The sequence below is a fragment of the Lepisosteus platostomus genome, chromosome 25 (assembly GCF_059453375.1).
Source record: "Lepisosteus platostomus isolate fLepPlt1 chromosome 25, fLepPlt1.hap1, whole genome shotgun sequence".
Lineage (NCBI taxonomy): Eukaryota > Metazoa > Chordata > Actinopteri > Semionotiformes > Lepisosteidae > Lepisosteus > Lepisosteus platostomus.
Genome location: NC_142635.1, coordinates 8,640,813 through 8,660,856, shown reverse-complemented (window position 1 = coordinate 8,660,856; position 20,044 = coordinate 8,640,813). Strand labels below are relative to the sequence as shown.

Here is a 20,044-nt window from a genome sequence, read left to right as displayed (position 1 = left end):
TTTAGTTGTTAGGATATTTAGCAGAAGCTGAAGAGCCGTTTCAATGGCAGTAGAACTGTTAATTTTACAGGCTGGAAACTAGCTGGGGAAGAGGCAGCAGATCCCTTTGGTTCAGACACTTTGATGGATTAGGAGGCGCTGAGCTGTAGCTGGTTTGCCAGCTTGTCTCCAAGCTGCTCACCGTCTTCCCTGTCAGGGCTGAAGACGGAGCAAAAGATAGAGTTTGACCCCAATCAGATCACATTCCCTGGCAGGTCAGTTTCACAGACCACACAAGCACTAAGTACACTAGCCCACTGGTCTCGAGGGCGCTGCTCGGATGGTGTTCATTCAGGGCTGAATGTGTGAGCTGCGTAATAAGACCTGCATCACATGAAGTCACTCTACAACTCTGGGGCAAGACATAGTTCAAATCACACATATTCTCCAAAGACAAAGAAGCAACAGCACCCCTGACAGGTGGAGATGAAGAAAACTCCACCTTCGTAAAAAAAGGAGCAAGCGTGAACACCCATCCTTTTTCCAGAAGATAAACAAGTCAAATTATTTATTTAATTATCAGCTTTCAAAGCTGCAGTTCTGGTAGATCTTCAGAAATGCATATGCAATGCAAGCTTACACAGCAGATGATAAATGAGGCCATGTTACAGGTTTAGAGCTGGAAAAGACTGGGAGATCTAGAGAAGGTGCTTATTCTGAATGCATTGATTAATAGGTGCTCACCAATGTCCTCTCCTGATTTTATCTGTTAAATTGCAGAAATCTAACCTATCAGATTTCATTTTAAATTAAAGGTAGCCATGCAATTATGACTCTCGGTGAACCGTGTTCGGTTTTTTACAGAAAATAGAAAGAAGCATTTTAGCTATATTAGCAATGATTGTTAGTCCCAGAAGTGTCTGGAAAGTACACAGTTGGCCAAAAATACCAGCCTTCAGCACCGCAAACATTCAAGTCTGCAGTAAATTGATTGATTTAGTCAATGTGAAGTTTTTCAGTGACCAACTGTGACCAGCAGAGCTCCAGAAAACATGGAACACTCTTCTGCACTGATTGGGGAAAATGGAAGGCAGCTCTTGTGTGGCACGTTCTGAAATTGATACTTCCTTGGTGGTGACTTGTATTAAGGACACAACAAGAGAAAGGTGCAGACTCTCTGAAAAAGGAATACATCCGTATTTGATTCATCCATACAGAGAGCTCTTGCAACCCTTTTTAAAGTCACTAATACAGATGTTTTTTTTTCATCTCTGTCTCTTAATGCTCACACAAGGATTTAGCTATTGCAGCCGTCATGGGCTGCCCTACATTACATATTTCCAGATTGAATATTAAAACTGAAATCAAATAGGATTATTTATACACTTGCAGCCAGATAACACAGCATGAGATAGAGGCCCAGGCCATATGCAGACCCCTACTGAGGGCAGCAAACGACAAAAAAGAGGTTTGCTCCTGTGTGTTTGTGCTAGAGGAGGGGGTGGTGGGGCTGCTTAAAAAGAAATCAAATTGGGGGGAAAGAAATTACGAAAGCCGAAGTGAAGAATGTCATTGATATTAGGTTGTAGAAGGGATTTTAGAAAAGGAACATTTGGCATTAAAGCCAGACAACATTAAAACGAGAGCTGAAGAGTGAAATCACAGACTATCAGAAGAAAGAGTTCAGAGAAACGTTTGCTTGGGACATACTGCATTTTTATATTAACTGCTCTTGGGTTGAGATACTAAATCATTAACTAAACCTCTCCAAGGTGGTATTCCATGGAAATCCTAGAAGATTTGGTGTATTTTAAAGCTAAAACTAGAGCATTTTATTTTATCCCGAAAGCAACTGGGAGATCCCTTATAGTCTCTCTTGATTCAATAAAACTGCAAAGCGTCTGTAGACAGTGCTCCCTATTTTTCCACCCCTAGAGTAATCAAATTCAACAGAAGAATCCAACAGAACCAGAAGTCAGAGTATTTCAGATGTTTGTGCTGCCTGTCAGTGTCAGCTGCTGATTTTCTGTCATTGACAAGGGCAAAACAGAACTTTCTGCAAAGGCAAAGCCTGTATTCTCCAGAAGATGACAGCTTCAAGACAAAATGTTAATGTAAACACCAAACTACTGTATTTAGACACTTCCAGAGAATGGGTCAAAAGTGAACTTCTAAAAATGTACTAAATGTTACAGTAAGTGTGAAATTAGTTTTTCTCTTTCAGAGAAGTTTTCTGTGTGCTCTGACTACACTAACATAGAGACCACTTTCCTGGTACAAGTGTGCCATCTAGTGAAAAATGCCACAAAAGTCGTTCCATAGCTTTGTACACAGTATTTAAATAAAATACTCAGCTACACAGTTTATATGGTTTCAAGACAATTATGGTGTCTGGTAATAAAGTATAAGTATTTTTTATATATGTATTAAGCATGCCTTAGAAGAATCAAGTATTGTACTTTAATACATTATAATTATTTTTTTCTTTGCAATGAACACATTTTACTGACTTGTGCACCTTTCTAATCTTTTTGTAGCACTCATTTTCCTCATTTTAGTCTTTTCGGACATATATTATAAGAGCACTACTATTCACTGATTTTGTTTTCTATGGGGTTAGCACAGACTGCTAATAATATTCCCACATATACATCCATATCTAATTATTTCTAATACATGTTAAAGAATTCTTTTCTCCCTTCATTTATTAAAATGATTCCCATGTCAACGCACTCCTCCGGGTCTCCAGAAGAAGTTCCCAAAAGCACCTCTTACCAGAAAAAGAACTGCCGCCCAGTGTTTCTGCGGCGACAGCCAGGACCCTGGCGAAGTTGGCATCGTTCATGAAGGAGCCATCCGAGGAGCTGAGCAGGCTGGCACGGGCGCTTGGCGTGTTGCCCCCTGACACGGAGCCCCAGCCATTCCACAGCGAGCCCTCCCATTCGCTGCCACAGGACGAGGGGGTGTGGCAGCGTCTGGGCACCCCCCCTCGAGGGCAGAGCTGGCGCGACCCCGCCAGGTCCAAGTCCAGATCCTCGCTCACATCTTCTGCTTCCAGGTCAGAGGGCAAAGGGCCGCAGATGTACCCAAATGTCGGTGTGGGTGAAAATGGACGAGGTGGTGAAGTCGGACTTTCAGCCAAAGCTCTGCAAGAAAAAAAAAAAGATGTCATTCTGTCAGACCACCAGATACAGAAAAGATTCACAGATCAAGCCTACTGTGTTTAGAATTTAAGTTCAGACGTGAATGAGTGATTGCTATATTTCATCTTGTCTTTCGTTTTCTTCTAGTCAATTTGTTCTTCTGCTGCAACAAATAGTTTTCAGGTTAATAAGCTACAGTATGTCTAGAAGATCGTAGCCCCCAAAAACCTCATATAGTCTTGTTTCTTCTACTCGGACTGCAGTTCCCAGTTTTAACAACGACAGAAAGTACAAATGACGAACAGTTTAAAATAGATGTAAAGGCATATTTACAGATTATATCAAAAGAACACAAGAGCTGTGCAGACTTAATTTGGTTGATCTTTACCTAAAGTGTAATTGTATCATAGTATGTACCCCTGACAATATTATTGATATATTTTATGTTCTCTTGTTTGTATTGGATGCATAGAATAATAAAAAAAGAAAGTACAAATGACTTCAAGCTGAAGAAGCAAATGTCGGACAGATCCCCGCTGGTACTGTACCTGTGTCTCTTGACCTTGGGGCTCAGTTCCAGGTACCGAGCCACCTCCTGGTGAGTGAGGGCGCCATCAGTCTCCTCGTCCACGGACAGACAGAAGGAGGCAGTCGAGAGGCGGCTGTAGGAGAGGCTGGGGTGTGAGGGGCAGTCGGCCGTCACCGCCGCTGGGGTTCGGGAAGTGTCTCCTATAGACCGCACGGAGCCCCCGTCCACCGTCAGCCTGGTGGACCTGCTGGATCTGCGAGAAAACCAGCAATTCAGACCCTCTGCCATGCACACTAGGCCGCTAAATGTCTCTCTGCCCCCCACCCCCCATCTCGAACTACAAAGCCAAATTACTTCTTTGATCTTATCGTATTGAACCACAAGGGGACAATTCCTCCGTCTTTCCCCTCTAACTCGAAGACCAAAATGACTTCCTCAGCTTTTTATCTAACCACAGTGCCCACACCGCTTTTTAATCTATAGCACAGAGCCTAAACACTGTTCTGCAGTTTCCTAATCCATCATCTTTGAGCACTTGAGAGGCATTTCCTGGGCCTCAGCATGCATTCAGTACTTATATCTCCTCCTTACTGATCCTATTGTCTCCCAGCAGCTTGGCTCAGTAGAATCACAACATACTGGAGAACTGCACTGCCTGATCGCTTATGTTCTTCCGAGGTTTATACCTGGCCTCTTACTCCAGGCCACAAAATGTCACAATATTTTACCATGACTCAAACCGACCGTTTCACTGTCGGTGGGGAAAATAACTTTGGCCAACTTAACTAATGTCCAAATAACTAGTGAGGACAAGGAGCTCGATTCAGAGCAAGTCCTTCATGAGGAGTGGGGCTACTTTGCTACGCCAGTGCTTCTGGCAAGGGTCTCGATAACTGTGCGGGGAAGCACGGCGCTGTAGGCAGAAGGAACATCAGGCGAGCCATACGCACTCCTCCTCGGAGCTCAGGCTGTGGGTGTCGTGGTCAGTCTGAGGCAGAGGGGGCAGGGCAGGCAGCATGTCGATCAGACGGAGTGATGCTGAGTAGTGCAGGACCCTCGGGGAGCCAGCCACCTTGGGGCACTCCGGAAGGGCACCTTCAAAACAACAGGTGTACCTCTTTACCAGTCATGTACGAAGGCACAGGGGGACAAGCGTCCCGGAGATGCAAATTAATTCCCCTTGTGTCTTCAAACAAGACCTCAGCATCATAACCCAGTGCCCATTTTCTCTTTTTGTAAATGAAAATGAAACTGATTCCATGAGAAACCAGTAAGTTGTATGTTAAGCGTCTAGGCCATCTTTTTCATGAATTTGTGATCACTGTGCTGAAACTTAAAGGAAAGAACGAACCTCTTGTGGTAATAAAACTGCATTGCAATCAAGAACTTCTACTGAATCACTTTTTTTTTTTAAGAGCAAAAGCTTTGCCTTGTCAAATAGCCGTCTCGGCCTTTTAATACTACTTTTGTGACGAGAGTGGGACGTCTTGACGATTGCTAGAAAATACTCTTTTTAGGGGTTCCATATGATGCTCCAAGACTTGCTGGGAACATCTGGGAAGCTAGATGAGTGTGGGAAGTTCACTGATGTGGCAGGAAGTGCCTGCTTCCATGGTAACATAGCCAAATTCCTAGAGTTAGCTGAATCCACAGTGGATGAGTGGGAAGTTCACAGGCCCTTTGATATGAGAGTCATACAAACTGTACCTCGTGGATGATCAGTCAGTCTCTGTAGGTTTGAAGTGGGCACACTCCTAATAGCTCCTGATTGCTGGCTTGTAGACACCAAAGGAGCACTGTTGACTGCATGAAGTTCTGTAGAACCACAAGAGCACAGGTGCCTGCTGTGATAACAGCTAGACATGTACAAGTACAAGAGCGGAGTCTTCTTAAACGCAGAGTAACAATGTTATCTGTCCCATTGCTTGATATTAAATATCCTGCCTGGACCCATCCATATGACTGGTTAAAATAAAGATGGAAAATAAATATCTCAAAAGTCAGTACATTATTCGATGTGTCAACCTCTTACCTCTCTTATAGTTCTTCTCCCAGGATTCTTTGAGCACACCCATGTTGGGCTGGACAGGAAGGGCCTGTTTCCAAGGTAACACCTGTGTATCTCGGCTGGCACTTGTGTTAAACACCGGCTGAGAGAAACGGATTGGATCAGACACCTTAGGACTGCAGTGTGGGATCTTAGTGCATCGAGCAGGGCTGTTGAATGTCTTCAAAAGCGCTCCAGACAAGTCTACATAAAAGGTGCCATAGAGGCCACAGCTATCGGGTACAATAGGGACAGCTGTTTCTTGAGGACACGGCTTCTTTGTTCCCTTTAAAGGTAGTGCTGCAATAACAGAGGAGAAGGAAACTCACACATTATTTCATTCAGAACCAAACCTGTACATTTCACAGTGAATCTGCACACTGATTCAGCCTCTTTCTCCTGCCCTCCTCCTCCACTTTCCAATAAGAACTAAAAACATTTGTAGGACCTGTTAATAGTCATACTTCTAATGGACGATTACAAAAACATACATCAGCCACAACAAGCCATAACAGCATTTGAATTTATGCTTCACATTACTAAAAGAATCATTACCGCCTGCATCAGAGCAACACCAACAATGCAGTTTAAGTAGAAATGCAGCATTTTATAGTTCAGCTTTTGTGGGGATTTTAATAAAATGAACCAAAACTGTAAGTGTCTCACATCTTAAACCTTTTTGTTATCTACAGTTTCTAAACCGGATGGCCTAAAAAATAAGTTATTGCTCAATCAGCAGACAAAACATGAAGAAAAGTGGAACAATTCACGCTCTTCTTTAGTATTAAATCATGAAGAGATAAATGACTGTCTCCACTTCCTCATCTGTTTCCTGTTTTGAGCATTATTTGAATCAGCATCATCACCTGCGTTTTGTTTTGTCTGGAGGACCTTTTGTATTTTATAAACATCATACACATTAGCACTTGAAGTGACACTTACTTGTTCATTTCTGTAACTGACAAATGAGCGACGCTAAGGGCCGAGTAAATGTTAGTGAATTCCTCTCGCATGTCAGGAGGAAGCCTTGACCTCTGCTACTTACTGGTCTTCCTGAAGCCTGGGTTCTCCTGGCTCTGGGCCCACAGCCCAGGGTAGCGCTCGGAGCAGGGGGCAGATTTCCATGCACTGGAGATCCAGGGGGAGTCTGGCACTGCCATTCTGCAAAAGAGCCCACAGCGAAACACTTGACACTTCACAAGTGTGAGTTTGCACAAAGGTTACAATGCACGAATGCAGTTCGATCAGGTCCACAGGAAGCACGCACAAAGCATCCAAATTCCAGTTCCCGCACTCCCACTAATTATTATTCAGTAATTAAGGCAGAGAAGAGGCAAGATTCACATAAGAATAGTGTTTTTAGTGTGTAGAAGTGGAACGTGGTAAGCACGGATCGAGTTTGGAATTGAACGCAAATTAGTGTCACTTAAAGGGATAAAGCACCAGAGGGTGAGGTGAGATACACCAGACACACGGAGAAATGCATTAACAACACATATGCACGAGGTTATTAAGGACCTGGCATCACCTGTGTGAGGCCAGACTCCCAATATAAGGATTTGGTGTGTGAATAGTCCGGGTGGACTCAGGGCAGTCGGACCCTCACTGCCAGGCTTGGTGAGGGAGTAACACGGGGAGCTAGACCCTGACTGTTAAGGGGACAGTGAATGAGATCCATCTAAACCCCGGAAGGGGGCAGGTTCAGAGCCAGTCCCACTGGGGGATGGAGAAGTGCTGCAGATATGTTGCGTTAAGGGAGAAAAGATGGATGTCTTGCGGCGAGGCGCCAGCTTGTGACCCCTCAGGTTTGAGCGAGACCTGAGCTTGGCAAAGACCCCATGGTTAGGAGTGAATCCCTAACAGATTAGCTAGCAGCCTCGGTTGTTTCAGTGTTGGACTGCCAGTAAATAAGAAGGCGGTAATAGAGCAGACCGACCTAAACAGAATCGACCGGTTTGAAGTTATTTCCACTGCTTCTGATTTGAGGTCAAAACCCTGTTAAAAACGGCAACTTCAGTCCGAGCGCCAGACTAAAACAGATTTCCCCCCTGCTCAGCCAGCACCCAGGGGGATCTGCTACAAATGTGCATGCCATAACTCATACGCCTCAATTATATTTAAAACTCAAGTATTTTCCTGAGCCCAAGTAAGTAAGTCACAGTAGAAAATATTTTGTATCAGTGTTTATGTGTAGGTTCAGTAGGCAGATTAGGGTTTGACTATTTGGTCCTGAAAGTCCAGAACCTAAAATGTGGATCTGGTTTAGTTGTTTTGGTTTTTTTTTTGCTCACAAGAATCCAAACAAAGCAAGCTACAGTATACAACGGCAGTCGAGCTCAGGTGATGAAACACTGTCCTGTAACAGAGTTTGCTAATAGTTTTTAAGTAGTTGCAGAGATTCTTTTATTATTCAACATCTCTTATTCTCTTTTTTTTGTTTTTCGACCCTAGTTTCTCAGTTACCTGTGTTTGATGATGAGGTCCTCACTGGCCAGTCTGTACAAGCCTGAAAACAGAGACATGATGAGGAAAGAAACGCTCCCCCAACAACTCTTTGTTTCAGCTCATACATTTTCTGCTCTTAATTAAGAGGCTTCCTAAAAGTAGTAACATTTGTTGAGAGATCTACTGAAAGTGTAACCTTACAGTTCAAGGTTGCAAGTTTTAATAACAACGTGTCCTTGCTTTCTCTGCTTCATGTCTGGTTTGTATTCAGTCAGACCTCCATTGTGTTAACACTAGTGCCAGTCTGTTCAGTGAAACAAATGCTTTTTATGACAATGCATCGTTTGGCACCAACACTGTTAGCAGAAACATTAGTGCACAATCCAATTAAACATTAAGACTACATCTCATCTTCTCCTTTAGTACTCTGTGGTGCTATGGGTGATACAGTATATCCCAACTTTCTGACCTGTAGCCTGGCGATGGGCGTGTTTCAGCTCTGTGTTCCTCGAGTGGCGACGGTACAGACACACCACTGAACCCATCAGGGCCACCCAGAGAAGGGCACCAGCACTGCCAATGAAAATGGGGCCTCGCACAACCCCCAGGACTTGCTCCATGGCAGATTGGCTGGGAGGTTTTGAAGTTAAGGCCTCTTGGGGCTCTGGGGGAGACAGAATGCATTCACTTCAATACTCAGTGTAGAGCTACTAATGAAATCTTAAGCCGAATAACACTGTCCAGTATGTAAGCATGTCTATGAACCTTCACAAAGAATCAAGATCCTAAGCAAAGAGATGTGTTCTGAAAAAGAACAGGAATCCCAGAGAATATCAGTTTTGTATTATGCTATCTCCCAAAAATATAGGGATGTAAGTAAACAATTGTGAAGAAAATGCTTGGCAACTCTCATCTGCATAAACTAGTAAAAAATATAAAAGATGTGGATATTTAAAGATAACAGGTATTCTGTCATCCCGAATCCAGTTTAAAACGTTAACCTTATCCTTATCAATCCTAATTTAGGAAGACCATGTCATATACAGATATATATACAGTATGGACAGAAAATGTCTCTATTTTTCATGCGTTTTCATATCTGGTGTTTGTTTTTAATAGTGACAGAACATAATACACGAGTGATACAACATGGCTAGAATTTAATTCATATATACATTAGAAATGGTTCAGAAATGGCCATTTTGTTAGTCCTGAGAGCTACACTGTATATACACTGTATGGATGATTCTGGACCCAGGATGATCTGATGTGACGCTGACCTATGAAGAGGCTATGGGGTTCACTTGGCACCCCAACTCCTGCTCCATTGAGAGCTGCCACTCTGATCCAGTACTGTGTGCCAGGCTCTAGTGACCCCATCTCCAGGCTGTGAGTCCCACTGTCCACCGTCCAGTTGGAGGACTGATGACCCACAGAAAAGGAACACCAGACCTGAAACAAACAAACAACATTGATATATTAAAATATCTGATATAGTTCATCGTTTTCTTTGAATAATAATTTTCCAAACGAGCACTTTGGCCCGGCAATAATTGTCCTCTCTCCCTTCCTCGCCTACCCTTCTCTATGGTTTTCACAGAATGGTGCTTCAGTATGAAAACAATAACATTAATGGTTAATTATTTTGAGTTATTTGCTTAAAGTCATTAACAGATGCATAAAATTAGGAAAGAAATTCACTTCAGCTCATTTATGGTACGGTACAATAGTAACATCATTTCAGTCAATAGCAAACGTGTGAACATTAGGTGCTAGTCCGCACTAAATGCATTTAACACGAACCTTTAATATTACAAATACAGTAGTTAAAAAAATATTTAAAAATAAGGGAAATTCTCTATCTGGGAAGATGTAAGGAAAGAAGAATTTTGTCAGTGTTTTACGAGAGCCCAGATTGTGAGGGTGAAAAGCTGCCCCTTAAATTAAATATCGGGTAGAAATTCCAACCCCTCTTTCAAACGAAACCCCGCGTAGTGTTTGCTCAAACAGCGAGGGAGCTCTGTGGCGGAGGAGCTGTTACCTGGTAGCCCCTGATGATCCCATTGTGAGCCTCATGGGGAGGCGGCTCCCAGCTCACCTGAGCTGTATCATTCCTGCCCACCGCCAGCATCACAGAGATACGCTGAGGAGGGGCGCTGGGGACTGAGAGAGCAGGAGACACAATCGCGGGGTTCATTCCTTGTTCTCTTGTTTGTTCTTTGAGACACAATCCAATCGATCCCTTTTTGCCAAAACCTCTTTGTCATATCATAAAATCTACCATTCCATACAATGCCAAAAGTATTCATACACATTGCAACTGAATTTTTAAATGAGCTATAATATAGTATAGTTGAGGGAGCTCACAGAAATGTAAGAGTTCTTAAATTTGGGCAAATGCAGATGCAGATTATTTATGTAACCCATGTATCTATATACTACATATAATGAATGTCAATATTTAGAATATATGCATAAACATATTAGCACAGATGCTATAGTCTTCATTGAAGTTTCTAGGAATATTGAATTGATATACAACTAGAACTGTCTTCACGCTTGTTTTATTGTCACGTGTGCGTAGCTCTGCTTGCAGACTAGATGGCTCACCTTCCTCTGGAATCCAGAGGTGCCTGGAGTTGCTCTCGCGCCCATATAGGCCCTCTCCGTGGGGCCGTACCTTAAACTCGTACTTGTAACCTCTCTTGAGTGGGCCAATCACAGCGCTGCCCTCCAGAGCCACCCTCTTCTCCACCCAATCAGAGCTGGCTGGCAGGAGGGGGCGGTACAGGACCCCGTAGCCATCCAAGTAGTGAGGCTGTGGTGGAGTTAGTTGCGCCTGTACAGAAAGCATGGGGACATCACAGATCAAACAGCTTCCAGGAGACGGTTCATTCTTGGGAGTATTTTCACGAGAGCCAACATTGAAATCGGATATGTTTGTGGATATCCAAATCGAGATGATCCGCAGGCTGCCAATGTCGATGCCTTGTGGGTGAAAAAAACACATCTGAAGGCAACACTTGCTATTTGTGCAGAAACGACGCAGGTCCTGCCGATATGCGAGAATCTCCGGGATGTATTTTTCTTTTCCCTAAAAGAGAGTCGCTCATACTGTACTTCATGGAACGGGTGGCCATGCAGTCAAACAGAAAAGAAACCAAACGCTTCATCTGTCTGGCGTGAATGCTTCCTCACCTTCCAGTACAGCAGCACCATATTGGAGGAAGCGGGCTGCACAGCGATGCTCTCCAGATCCACTCGCACGCTGGACAGCTCTCTGTGCAGCTCCTTCTGCCCTGTGTCCAGTGCTTCTGCAATGCACAAGAGGCATGAGCGTCCGAGACAAAGTGGAACAAATGATCAACGTTGAACTGATAATCGAAGTATCCTGAAACATTTCAAAATACGAGATTAGCTATCAAACATATTGAACATGAACATGAAAGAACCTTGTTCCTTCAGGAAGGAATATGGATTGGTTTCTTATTTCTTATTGTTCAAGCAGTCATTGAGAAGAAAGCAGTGCCCTTGAAGTGCAATTCTGTAAAATGCTTTTAAACTGTGAAAGTCTGAAACTGTGTGCTGAAAAGGCAGCCCAATCACATATTTGTAACAACACCCTTGCCCCTTTGAATTTCAACCAATCATTGTGCCACGCAGCAGTGATTCTTTAAGATGAATCTTGATATATTTTCATTTTTGTGCTTTAAAACACTTGCAGAATATTTTCTTCTTATTGCAAGTAGCAAGAATAAGAAACAACTGTATGAGCGATGTAGCAAATTCAGTAGCATAGCAGCAACTATTACCAATATGATTGCTCACCCTGCACTGAGAGAACAGCACTGCTGGACGAGGAGCCCACTTCATTGGCCGCAATGCAAGTGTATCTCCCAGCATCCTGAGCTGTGACGTAGTGGATCTGTAGGCTGTGATCTGAATTCACCACATACCTGCGGACAGAACGGTGTGGGGGTTAGCTGCAGTTCACACCTGACACCCGTTGAGTGATGGGAGCGTGTTCAAATTTCACATTTGGTGAACCAGCCCCCCACTCACATTGTTCTTCTACTGAGCTAGGATTTAGACACTAGCGCAAGATCAGGGCTAATCAGCTACAGTGTGTCCACCAATAATTCTGAATTCAGACTCACTTTATTTGTCTGCACGTTGCACATACAAGACATTTGATCTGGTGTCTTGGTGCAAAAACATAGACGTACACTTCACACAGAGAACATGCACAGGCCAACAGTTATTTACACACTTCATCCTCCATTCTTGTGTTCTGGTTCATGGATACGAAGCTGTTTTGATCGACTGGCACCTGAGCCGAATTTTTGAAACGGGTGATGTCCCAGATGATACAGGAGTGTCACCAAATATCTTTTCCGCGAACGGTAATTAAACTCTTTGAATGTTTTTTTTTCAATTCAAAAGCTGTTGGACTTTTCAATGTCCTCTAGAAATTCATAAACGTCCTCAAAACTATTTCCAGTCAGTAGCACTAACAGCTTTTTTTGGTGACAATATCATTTCAAAACTTAAAATGAGAAGAATGTGAGCTTGTTTAAGAAAATAAAAATTTAGTCTCTCTAAAGGCTCGTTTAGGCTTTGCTCTTGATGGACCCACTCTAGAGTAAAACCGTAACACTTCCTTATGGACTCAAACAAGGAACGAAACACAAACTCAAAGCCAGCAGACTAGTGCCTCTGGCCAGGCTCAGGGAAAGCCCCACGGTAATGTTTAGGACACTCGTAACTCCTCAAAGGAAAATCATACCTCCCGTAGGGCAGCAGCCCCTGGTCACGGCTCCAATGAACAGCAGGCATCGGGTCTCCCTGCACTCTGCAGGTGAACTGCACTGAGCCACCCACCATTGCCGTGACATCCTGGGGCTTCTGGGTGAATATTGGCCTCTCTGCAACGGACAGAATTTTCAAAACAACTGCTGCTTTTCACTTCCCACAAAATGTTTTTTTTTGTTTTTTATAGACCGCGTATGTGTATTCCGTTACCATCTTCTGAATGTGTGCAAGTCTGATTTATCTATAGATTCAATCAGGAGTTCAATACAGTTAAATCCAAACTCCACACAGACAGAAAGCGCCCCAGGGCCCCAGCACTGCAAGGCAGCAATGGTAACCAGTGCACCACCATGCTGCCCAGGGATAAGACCCGTGTCCAGGAAATATTTAAAGATAAAGCAAAAGCCATATTCAAAATACAAACAAGTAAAGTCTAAAATGTTTCTCTTAACACAGTCATTCACATTAGCATCAGCGATACAGCTGTCTGAAGGATGACTCTCCTTACCCAAAACCGTCAGACGTCCAGCTCTGCTCTCTCGTACCCCAACTGTGTTGGTTGCCACACAGATATAGACGCCCGAGTCGTTCTTCTGGGCATGAGGAATAACCAGCCTCCCATTCAGAATCTGAAAACAAATCAAAATGGTCACAAAGACATACGGATAGTTTTTGTTTTAGATAGTCCTTTTTAAATTTGCACCTACCCAGATTGTAATCGCAAATGATTTTACTACTGCTGATGAGCAGTGAGAGAGGAAGAGCAGATATCAGCTTTACGGGTAATGGGGATCCCCTCCACCACCACCAGTGTGCAGCCCCACCTGGATGATGTGACGGCAGCAAGAGTGCACAATGTACTCTCCCCCTGCTCCCCACATATCAGTGGGGAGGAGAACAGAGTATTGAAGCCAGTTCATTGATTGGATTATTAAGAGGCCATGATTGGTAAAGGCCAGGGGAAACTTGGCCAAGACACCAGGGCCTGGGTTTTACACCTGGGATGGCTCATAGTGAAAGAGGTTTCTTTGGGATAATCTGTGGTTCTGGCACTGCCTGCGGGGCATTTTTTTAACTCACACTGTAGCGCTCATCCATCCTGTCGATGAGCGTCCCGTCCTTCTTCCAGGTGACATTGGGCTCAGGGTGCCCTCTGGGCGGGGTGCAGTTCAAGACCGCTGGCTCGCCCACTGCCACCTCCACATCGCTGGGCTGGGTGCGAAACTCCTCCCTTAGGGCTGCCACACAGATAAGAAGGCTGAGTTTGCATTTGATTCCACACCCAAATCCACTGACCTCTGGATAGTATGGGGAGCTGTCTACTCTACATATCCATTATAATCAGAATGCTTCATTTGCTCACTGGGCATCTCAGAAATCACTTTCAAGAAACAATGCTTCTCTTTCACAAGCATAAGGAGTATGTATAACTTTCTATATTTTATTTATTTAAAATTTAATCAAAATTCAGAAACCTCCATCCTTGGAAACCTGCTGATAGTTAATGGGCCTTAAACTGAACGAGCCAACAGCCTGCTTTGTTATTCCATTATTTGTGAGAGACAAACAGGAAGGGACAGAATAATGTGTACCCAATCTGAAAGCCTATTTGAAGCTTACAGCTTCATGTTCTGAGGCGTTTCCTGCTATTCTGTTTTTAAGGAGAGTTCCATAAACACTGACTTCCTTTTGGAATAATGTGAAGGGTGAGCTGCTACAGTGGAGCAAACATAGCAAGTCCCACACACTTCAAGCCATTTCCAGTCACACTTGTCGTTAATGTGGAAAACGCCACAATAGAAAAAAATGTTATTGTTAAACAGAAGTCATTATTTTCTCAGAACAGGAAAAAGCACCCTATAGTGTAAAGTGTATTTAATACATAAATATGAAACAGAACACATTACAAACTTTTGTTTAATGTGTTATTGTAGTACAGGCAGATTTGTTTTTTAATGGGCGGGAAACAGGAAAAATAGTTAAACGATGACCTCGATGTGCTTGCTTATTCTCTTTTCAATATTCAATACCGCTTCATCAACAGAGCCAGTTAATCATTTTGAAACATGCTAACCATGGAATATAATTATATTTCTTAATCAGAATGAGTCGTATGTGCGTCAAAGACTAAATGCCCTAAGGTATTGTGAATTAAATCTAATGGAGGTCCTGATTATATCTTTTTAAAGAGTGACGAGGTTTTTAGGTGTTGTAGGAAGGAGATGTTTCAAGATCCTGAGTCTTTCAAGCCCAGCTGGGCACATGACATCATACTGCTGCCTTTTGTGTCAGCTCTGTCAACACCACTGCTTTCCCTCTGCTTTCAAAGGCTCTGGCACTGCAATCCAAATCTCAGAAACAACACTTCAAGGACTCTTAATCAAAACTAATGAGCTCCAGTGTCCACCAGACCCGCTGACACAATGTTCATCATTTTGTGTGTTTGCCAAACAAACCGTTAGCAAACACTGATATCTTATCTTTATCTCTGGATTCTTCCAGACAAAACCTGAGTCTCTAAGTGTCGGCAATTCCCAGTCTTAAGCTTAAAGGTCTTTATTGTCTTCAGGACAATCAGAACTTCTGACCTGTGAAACTGCTGTTTCATTGCCTTTGTAAAAGACCCTCAATGTTTAATTTCCAATTTTACAAGAGCCTAAAGACCAACCTGCTATTTATTTAAAGGTGTCCTTGAATAGTTATTAGGAAAGCTGTAAAACAAGGCACAGCTCCTTTTGATAGAGCTGTAGAATCGCCTGGGAGATTCCCAGCAGGACTAATGTGGACTTGAAAAGCCTAACCATAGCTACCAGTGAGGCCTGAGACTTTTTTGCCTTTCACAACCAGTATGTGAAAAAAAATCTTGTCATCTCTTCCTAATTGATATTCCTTTAGGTTCCCTTCACTCATGCAGGACTATTAAGGACAGATGTTCCGCATGAAGTGGAAAAGAGAGCTGATCTCTACTCCGGTGCTCTGTGGCACCTCACCTGCGATGTGCAGTGTGGCGTTGCGGCTGGTGGCCAGGCCCAGGCTGTTGCGGGCCACGCAGGCATAGACGCCCTCATCGGAGTGGCCCCGCCTGCCGGGCGTCACGCGCAGGAAGAACAGGCTCCCGTCTGGGAGAATGATGGGATGCGACTGGCCAGCCGGCCTGCTGGTCTCCACCGGCACCCCGTTGCGGTACCACTCGATGGTGGGCTCTGGGTGCCCCTCTGCGCGGCAGGACAGGGAGGCTGGGCTGTCCACCTGGACAACCACGTCCGAGGGGTGGTGGACGATCTGGGGCACCGTGTCCTCAGAACGTAGCCTGGAGCCTGTCGAGAGAGCACACCATGGGCAAATTGTCAGACTACAGCATTCACTATTCTTTTACATCATTTCCAATCCAACAAAACACATGGTATAAGGGCCTACAGCCACTTAGTAACTTCTTCCTCAGTTATAGCATTTTAAGGAAAGCATATATTTATAATGTCTGATCACGGTTTTCTTATAATTATATTTAATCATAAGCAGCATTTAAACAGCATTCTCAAAGATGCAGAACTTTTTTGACTTACAAACCCAAACTGGTTGTCTCCCAAAGAAGGCTGTTCCAGTTGATTTTTTTTCAATACTTAGTTTCAGTATAAAAATATCTTTGATTTTATTGCCAAATATTGAACTCTAAAGGGGTACATACTGTATGTACAGAACGAAAACCATTCAGATGCATTAATGAAACTGAAACATACTGGACTTCTTTTGATTAGAAACACAAACCGTTATTTTTACCGTGATTTGACAGGCTAAATGAGGCCTAACTGTAGTCAATTGTCTGAAGTTCTTTAGACCTGTATGTTTTCTGGTGTTGCCAAGGAAATATCAGTAAGGGTATGTTTAGGTTTATAATTCCTAAGATTATTTTTTTTCACATTTTATTTAAAACATGTTTTGCAATATGAAATTGTCTTTTACAATGGGTTACAAAATTATAAAGCATCACTTCAACATGCTAAAACTTAAAATACGGCAAAACAAATAACCAAAAGGATTCATAATAAAATATGGGAAGCTTATAAATATAGAGAAGCAGTGTAATCACAAAGAAGATATCAGGGAAAAGGCTGACTCATTTAATCTGTCTTGTGTATAGGAATTTGATGCTTGACTAGCAAATTTACTGTTCCATTGAGACAATTGGATAGATATTGAGATTTTAAAATGAAGTACCTCTTAAAAGTAAGACAATGTTAAATTAAATCAAGCCCAATACATGTTCCATTCAAATGTATTACCTTCACCAATACGAAATAATGACCACACGTGTACAGTATGCTGTCCTTTATTATTCTTAAGATCATGCACATGCTGTCTGAAAGCTTGAAGCCATCCTTATCTAGATAACAGACCAGTCCTGCTTCCTGAGGGATAATCGAAGAGACGAAAGTGAAACAGTTCTCAGTTGGATAAACGTTCAGATTTACATGATGGTTATTGATGGTTTCCATTTAAACAGCATTTGAGACGAGATCAATCAGTCAAATTACCATTTCGAAGAAGCCAAGGACATTGTCTGGACATGCTGTGTGGCAAAGGTATTGGAAAAGATACTGGACCACAAGCATTCGAGCTGATCCGACTCTCCAAACCAACATTATGGTCTTGATTGTCAGCAAGGGGGACTTGTGGAGACAGAGATAAGGAAAGAGAACGAGGCAAAGACAAAGGGGAGGAACCTCCTTCACAGATAAGGGGCCATTCTATTCTTTACTGATTGTCATGTCGTGAAGACCAGCTTTGTTACAGGCATTTACCAACCTGCAACATGTTTCATTCAAGTCTCTTATTCATGACAGGACAAAGAGGGATGGGGGGCTTCACGACAAACGAGCACGGCTTCACAAGGTTGGAAGCTGCCAGACTGCCCATCTTACCAACATGACACAGAGGAAAAGAGAAGCACAAAGACATTGAACAACTGCAACACTGGCAAGCCCTCAATACACACGAAGTAATAATGTTTTGAAAGCAGAACGTTGCCCGAACAGGATTGCACATCAATTAAGGCAGCAGAATAACGGTTCAGGTCTTTGGAATTCTTAATTGTCTTTCAATTTCTTTGCAATTCAAAGCCAGTGTTTGCACTGTAACAGTGAACCATACGGGAGAGAAAGGGTGGGGCAGTTATCCTTCCTGCCGCGGCCGGATATGTGGCAAAAGAAGGCTTCTTCCAACAAACATGGAACAAAGACCCCCTCTACACAAACACAAGCAGAAGCTAACAGGAAACCCGTCACCTGTGCACTGGGCAGGGGAAGTGACCCGTCTCTGACTGGAACCACCACCATGTTCTCATTGTCAGCCGGTGTCAAAACACGCCACTCATGCGTATAACTGGGATACATGTGGAACAAGGATGCACCACTGATGCAGCTTAGAACCGTGCGATACCGGGGGGAAAAAATCCAATTTTAGCTTCTCTCAGAGCTCAGGATAATCTCTGCTCTATTGTACTGTGACCAACACTGATTGATTTGTCCTTGTTACAATGCTGGTACAAGTGTTTCCAAAATTGCAGCTGTTACAAAATATTTCACTGAAGGTGCGTCATTGCTATGGCATAAAAGCAGTTTCCTCTGTTTATGTACTCAAGGTCTCAAAGTATTGGTGTGTATACTGTATAAAACTGCAATAGTGTTTTTTATGTACGTTTTAAAGGATATTTTTTTAAACGTTAATAAACATTGCTTTTTGTGTGCGGACACCCTTTTTACATATAAACTCCCAACTTTCAAAAGAAATAACATAGGAATTAGGACAAAAACTGTTTTAGTAAACCCAAATTGGGTCATTTGATCTGTTATTTTTAGGAGGCCTATATTAAACATGTCATTTATTCACTTGCTTAACCTTTAAATATATTTCAATTGAGTTAGTCACGTAAATCAAACTCTTAAACCCATTCTCTGACCTAGTTATTTATCGCCTATTCTATATCCATGCTAAAAATGTATTTTTAAAAGAGATTTGTGTGATATCCCTGTCTTCTAGAATCAGTGCTTGAAACTAAATGGGAAACAGAATACTTTTATATTAGTAGTGCCTTGTTCTGAATAGGTGGCACAGCATTGGGCAGCTATTTTGAAGAGGATTAGTTCCTGCACTATTGACACATAATCTCCAATCTATTCTTTGAAATTTGTATAATTACAGAAGGCAAGTTCATCCACAAGCATCATTAAGCATAATACAGAACTCAGAGGAGTGTAGAATAAGCACATAGGAAATGTCCTTAACAAACCTCTTTTAAATATGGCATATTTAAATATTTGAACGGTTTCTTCCACAATAACCTGGTATTTTTTGTTTGTATGAAACTTTACATCTGCTTGAACTCCTATTCTTATTGTCACGCATCCTGTCCAAGCAGATCTTAGCGCATTAAAATCTGTTTCCACGTTAAGGGTAGGGGGTCCTGCAGTCGTGTGGTGCTGCTATGGTTTTCGTTGACATCTGCCTGCAAGAGGTCATCTATTAATTCCCCACCTCATTCCAAGACTTTAAACAGCAGGTGGCACTCCGTCTGAGTCGCAGTAAAGTGCCACTGAAAATACAAGCTGTAATACCGATGGTAGAAACAGCTTAGCACAACTCTACAGTCTATAGAGTTGTCTTACTTTTAAGAGGTACTTCTACAGTTTGAAAGGTAGGACAAAAACGATTCAAAATCTTTTCAAGAGCAACATATATCAAAGAAGAAGCTTTCGCTCAGTTTTGTATCCTGCAAACTGATAAACTAAATTTGATAGGCAGGATAAATCAACGCCGAAAAATGCTAAATATTGTTTGGACTGCTCAGGGTATGCAAATATGCTAAGGAAATGTTCCCTTATCAAGAGGCTGTAAAATCATTAGCAGTAAGTACGACACCCAGGCTTCCCAAGGGATATGAAAACTCCGGTTACCCCTAGAGGAAATCTTGCACAAAACCTACAAAACCATATGCTTGCAGGAAGAGGTCTTTATCTAATGTTGTACATTGCCGAAACAATAACAGGATATGAATCGCTGAAAATGAATGCCTGAAACGCTTTAGACACCATT

General features: G+C 42.7%; 1 protein-coding gene across 2 annotated transcripts in view; it reads right to left on the bottom strand.

Annotated features, from left to right (window-relative positions):
- Window positions 1–20,044, bottom strand: part of robo4 (roundabout, axon guidance receptor, homolog 4 (Drosophila)) — a 28,833-nt gene that overhangs the window by 2,637 nt on the left and 6,152 nt on the right. For both annotated transcript variants that reach the window (XM_088619289.1, XM_088619290.1), the window contains exons 2-18: window positions 15,946–16,272; window positions 14,036–14,193; window positions 13,464–13,584; window positions 12,930–13,068; window positions 11,972–12,099; window positions 11,342–11,457; window positions 10,754–10,982; window positions 10,185–10,306; window positions 9,424–9,595; window positions 8,613–8,807; window positions 8,162–8,204; window positions 6,744–6,859; window positions 5,684–5,998; window positions 5,359–5,466; window positions 4,602–4,746; window positions 3,671–3,904; window positions 2,755–3,125 (exon numbers count right to left, since the gene is read on the bottom strand). In XM_088619289.1, the coding sequence (XP_088475415.1) occupies window positions 2,755–3,125; window positions 3,671–3,904; window positions 4,602–4,746; window positions 5,359–5,466; window positions 5,684–5,998; window positions 6,744–6,859; window positions 8,162–8,204; window positions 8,613–8,807; window positions 9,424–9,595; window positions 10,185–10,306; window positions 10,754–10,982; window positions 11,342–11,457; window positions 11,972–12,099; window positions 12,930–13,068; window positions 13,464–13,584; window positions 14,036–14,193; window positions 15,946–16,272 (3,039 nt within the window). The remainder of the gene's footprint in view (window positions 1–2,754; window positions 3,126–3,670; window positions 3,905–4,601; window positions 4,747–5,358; window positions 5,467–5,683; window positions 5,999–6,743; window positions 6,860–8,161; window positions 8,205–8,612; window positions 8,808–9,423; window positions 9,596–10,184; window positions 10,307–10,753; window positions 10,983–11,341; window positions 11,458–11,971; window positions 12,100–12,929; window positions 13,069–13,463; window positions 13,585–14,035; window positions 14,194–15,945; window positions 16,273–20,044) is intronic.